This window comes from Ovis aries, chromosome 1, assembly GCF_016772045.2.
Source record: "Ovis aries strain OAR_USU_Benz2616 breed Rambouillet chromosome 1, ARS-UI_Ramb_v3.0, whole genome shotgun sequence".
NCBI classification, from domain to species: Eukaryota; Metazoa; Chordata; class Mammalia; order Artiodactyla; family Bovidae; genus Ovis; species Ovis aries.
The window spans coordinates 117,546,533-117,551,990 of NC_056054.1; the positions used below are offsets into that span (position 1 = coordinate 117,546,533).

General features: G+C 43.0%; 1 protein-coding gene across 1 annotated transcript; it reads left to right on the forward strand.

Moving 5' to 3' along the window:
* Window positions 1-3,094: 3,094 nt before the first annotated feature.
* On the forward strand, window positions 3,095-3,656 carry LOC101109142 (protein BEX2-like). The gene has a single exon (XM_004003728.6). The coding sequence runs from the start codon at window positions 3,106-3,108 to the stop codon at window positions 3,490-3,492; it is 387 nt and encodes a 128-aa protein (XP_004003777.3). The 5' UTR covers window positions 3,095-3,105; the 3' UTR covers window positions 3,493-3,656.
* The last annotated feature ends 1,802 nt before the right edge of the window (window positions 3,657-5,458 follow it).

A 5,458-nucleotide genomic window follows, 5' to 3' on the forward strand; every position in this document is an offset into this window, starting at 1 on the left:
AAGGCAGAGGATCTTTTTAAAACATACCAGCTATTCTCCCCACCCCCCAAACCACCCAGTGGATTTATATATCCCTTAGGACCTCGTGGGCTGCGTCCCTGACGGCCTCTGTGACCTTTTTGGCCATCACACCCCCATCTCACTCTGTCCCAGCCACAGCAGCCTCCTCCTGTCCCTCTAACAAGCTAGACACAAGTTCATCTTCTTCCTTTGTATATTTCTGCCCACCTGGCAAACTTGGCATGGTTATGCCTCTCTTTTATGTCATCTCCCCAGACTGGCCTTCTTATCTAAAAGAGACCCTAGCAAGTCTATCCTTATACTGCTTTTATTTTCCTTCACAGCACTTCTCCCTACCTGACCTCATATTACATAATTACTGTTTGCTTGTGCATCTCCTGGTATTGTCAACAGAATGTCAAGGAGAGTGGAGATCTTGTCGTGCTTTTGTGCTGCTATATATTCAGGGCCTAGAACAGTCTGCACCTCAGAAGACACTCAAAGTTATGTCTAAATAATTAATGAATGTATGCGTGCCAGGCTACAGTCCAAAGGGTTGCAAGAGGCAGACATGACTGAGCGACTAAGCACGCACATGCTGTGACAGGACAATCTCTAACATGTACGTTACATAAAGCCAAGTGAGGATAACACCCAGAGTACTTCTAGAAGGACACACAAATTGTAAAAGATGGTTGTCTCTGTGAACAAAGACCGAAGGTCAAGAGTAAAAAGGAAATGCATTTTTCAGTGATAATTATTGGACTGTCTGAATTATTTCCCATGTGCATGAACTACCTTCTCAATGAAAATAAGGAAACTTCTCTTGTGTCCGGCTACTTATTGCGCTAACTGGACACATTTTTTTGATAGGACACCACAGCCTCCCTTGTTGTCCTACCAGGGTCCTCAAACACCTCCAGTTCACCTTGATTTCTCCAAATGGACCACCACACCCTCCAAGTTTTGTTTTAGTTTAGTTTTGTTTTGCAGGGGGAGGTTCCCTGACACAAGACCAGAGACCAGAATGTGATCTCACACACATACACTATTCTGACGGGCTCCACTCTCCTCCCAGGGACTCTCAGAGCTCTGCTGTGTGCAAATTACACATCCCTGCTCTCCCAGTGGCTCCTGGCTGTCCCACACCTCGAGACTGCCAATTCTAGACAGCACCAGCCTCAGAATCACATGTTGTCAGCTTGGACCACACTACTTGTAAAGGACAGCTCGGATGCATCTTTCAGTAGGAAGGGAAGGGGCTGTTTCCTGCCCTGATGTTTGTCCCCAGCCTAGGTCCACAGAACCTGAGACCCGAGCCCATAGCGCCTGTATTTCTCAGATGATCAACCAAAGCCTAGAGTGTGGCACTTGCCCAAGATTTCATGGTGAGTTAATGAAGCACCAGGACTAAATTCAGGTCCCAAATTCCCAGTTCTAAGCTCTTTCCAGTCAGATTGTCATCAGGGCGGATCCCAATTAGACTACCCCTCAGCTCCACGTTTGGCTTTTAGGGGAATTGAAAGATGGGGAGGGAGGAGAGCATGGCCTCATCCAGAGCAGCTCCACAAGGCTCTGAAGGAGCACTAGCCTCTCATGGATTTTACCAGGGCTGGGGGCTAGCTCCTGAACACACTTAGGCCTTATAGGGACATGTTAGTAATTTCCTCTGACCTCAGCCTCCTTCACAGACCACAATACACAAGTAATATCCCTTTCAGTCTCCAAAATCAGGTAGACTTTAAGTTGACTGCAGAAACCTCTTACCTTTAAAGAGAGAAAGAAAATAAAGTATTGCAAAAGCAGAGGGTGTTAAACAAAACTACTCTTTCTCCTGGTAATGCCTAATCAAAGAAGAATGTTTAAGAAAACACCAAAGACATGGGATTCCATTTGTAATGGATTTATCCATCAGAGATTACACACTCACACATGCTCTCATGGTCAAAATAAGTGATAAGCTTTGGGGGTTGCAGGTCTGCTAGGGAAAGAGTCAAGAAGCTGCTTCAGGTGTAGGCTTCATGTAATGCTCCCAAGAAAGTTAATTGTCAGGAGTTTCCCATCCAGGGTGGGGGGTGGTGATCTCAAACAACCCAGGGTCATGTGCAAAGAGATCACCTGCATTTTGTGTGCTCTGTGAGACTGTGCTGAAAGTCTATAGCCACCCAGCCTCCTAACACACACTTGGCCTGTTTATTTGGTCCCCTAGCCTTGTCTGCTAATCTTACTGTGCTCAGAACCACAGATTATCTGAGCATCTTCTCTCTGTGGGATGGCCTTAGCTGAGCAGTTCTTTTGGAATTCTTTTGAGACTTGTTCTAACCTCTAAGTGTTAAACAGCTACTAATGACAAACTAAATTCTAATGTACCAGCAAACTAGTAATTATTCCTGCAATTGCTATTTCTTTGGGGGAATTTACATTATTGTATTTTTCTATATTGCGATAGTACATTTTATCAATAACTAATAATAGTTCTAAAGTCAAACAAAAATAATAGCTACTACCTTTTCTGAACACTGTCCTATATGTCAGGTACCCTATTAATTACATGGCTGAATACCTCAAAACATCTGTAGGAATGGCTAAAGTATAATTATGCCCATTGTACAGATAATAAAACTGGCAAGCAGTTCAGTGAGCTGCCAATCACACAGCTAAGTTGTATCTGCTTGACTCCAAATTTCATGTTTTAACCACCACGTTATATGACCTCCCATTACTAAGCATTTATAAGACACTATTAGCATCACAGAGCAAGTGATTCTTTGGTGACCTCTAAGTTTGACCTTTCTACCCATTAACCAAAGAAGTATCAGTGAACTGTAGTTTTAGCTTCCTGCTACTGCTGCCAATATGAAAAGATGATTTCCTTCCACAGGATACTGTGGAACTATCATATGCAGCACTGCAGAAAAGACCAGGGTCACAGTCACTTCAGAAATCTTTATGGATCAGCTCCCCGCTGCCCTGAGCTCAGCGGGCTGGCATCGGGCCTGCGGCAAGCGGAACAGGTCTGCGGGTCTACACGTCAAGTGTTGCAGCAACTCACTTTGCAGCAGGAGTTGGGAGGAGAAGGAGACAGCAAGGATAGGCTCAGGAGCAATGATGCCCAAAGAGGAACAAGTGCTGAAAAATCTCACCATGGAAAATGCCAACGAAGAAAATGAGAAAAAGGATGAAAAAGAGCAAGATGCTAATAAAGGAGAGCCTTTGGCCCTCTCCTTGGGAGCTGGTGAATATTGTATACCTAGAGGAAATCGCAGATGGTTCCGTGTTAGGCAGCCCATTCTACATTATAGATGGGACATGACTCAGAGGCTTGGAAAGCCACGGGCGAGGATGAAAGAAGAGAATATAGAAAGGATTGGGGAAGAGATGAGACAGCTCATGCAAAAGCTGAGGGAAAAGCAATTGAGTCACAGTTTGCGGGCAGTTAGCACTGACCCCCCTCACCATGAACATAATGATGAGTTTTGCCTTATGCCTTAAATCCTGATGTTAACAGGGAGACACGCTTGCTTCCTAAACTTACATGTTCATGATGTACCTTTGGCATAAACCTTTTGATGCCACTCATTCCTGGTGGGTCTCAGATTACCAGCTTCTAGTGGAATGTTTTGACCCAGTCTGTAAGATGTTGTTAACAGGATAATTTTACCGTTTCATGGCAAGATGCTCACAGCAGGACCCTCTACGACCCACCTCCCAAAATATTGGAAATAAAAGCAAAAAGAAACAAATGGGACCTAATTAAAATAAAATCTTCTGTACAACAAAGGAAACTATAAGCAAGGTGAAAAGACAGCCTTCAGAATGGGAGAAAATAATAGCAAATGAAGCAATTGACAAAGAATTAATCTCAAAAATATATAAGCAACCCCTGCAGCTCAATTCTAGAAAAATAAATGACCCAATCAAAAAATAGGCCAAAGAACTAAACAGACATTTCTCCAAAGAAGACATACAGATGGCTAACAAACACATGAAAAGATGCTCAACATCACTCATTATCAGAGAAATGCAAATCAAAACCACAATGAGGTACCGTTTCATGCCAGTCAGAATGCGGCTGCTATCCAAAAGTCTACAAGCAGTAAATGCTGGAGAGGGGTGTGGAGAAAAGGGAACCCTCTTACACTGTTGGCAGGAATGCAAACTAGTACAGCCACTATGGAGAACAGTGTGGAGATTCCTTAAAAACTGGAAATAGAACTGCCATACTACCCAGCAATCCCACTGCTGGGCATACACACTGAGGAAACCAGAACTGAAAGAGACATGTGTACCCCAATGTTCATCACAGCATTGTTTATAATAGCCAGGACATGGAAGCAACCTAGATGTCCATCAGCAGGTGAATGGATAAGAAAGCTGTGGTACATACACACAATGGAGTATTACTCAGCCACTAAAAATAATACATTTGAATCAGTCCTAAGGAGGTGGGTGAAACTGGAGCATATTATACAGAGTGAAGTAAGCCAGAAAGAAAAACACCAATACAGTATACTAACGCGTATATATGGAATTTAGAAAGATGGTAACAATAACCCTGCATGCAAGACAGCAAAAGAGACACAGATGTATAGAACAGTCTTTTGGACTCTGTGGGAGAGGGTGAGGGTAGGATAATTTGGGAGAATGGTACTGAAACATGTATATTATCATATGTGATATGAATTGCCAATCCAGGTTCGATGCATGATACAGGATGCTCAGGGCTGGTGCACTGGGATGACCCAGAGGGATGGTACAGGGAGGGAGGTGGGAAGGGAGTTCAGGATGGGGAACACGTGTACACCCGTGGCGGATTCATGTTGATGAATGGTAAAACCAATACAATATTGTAAAGTAATTAGCCTCCAATTAAAATAAATAAATCTATATTAAAAAAGGTTTAAAAAAATCTTTATGACATCATAATGCTGCATATGAATTTCAATGCTATTTAATTAAATCCTAAATTTAAACTTAAATCCGGCAGCACAGTGTCATGAACTTAAGTTCCTTCAACAAGTGTTGGGCACTACACGAATATACAAATATTTACGTAATGAATAGGTCCCTGGGTCCCAAGGAGCTCACAATCTAGTGGGGAAATGCATAATTATGGTGCATTATGATGAGAATTGTCATAAAGTGCAAAATTCAAGAAACTCTAGGGTAATTCCATCTGGAGGAATCCAAAGAGGTCTAGCATGTAAGCTAGAAGGAGGAAATTTGAACTGGGTTTTGAAGAGTGAACAGGAACTTGCAAAGCCAAGAGCATATGCAAAAAAGAATCCAAAGAGTTAATAATGTAAACAGACCAGGGAGCACTGTGTCAGCAGTTGCCAGCAAGCACCTAAGGGTCTAGTGGTAACAAACGAGTTTAGGAAGGAGGTTGGCTCAGATCCTAGAAGGTCTGGACTCACATGTGTCAGGAAGATTGACCGTCATCTGCCCACAGGACAAT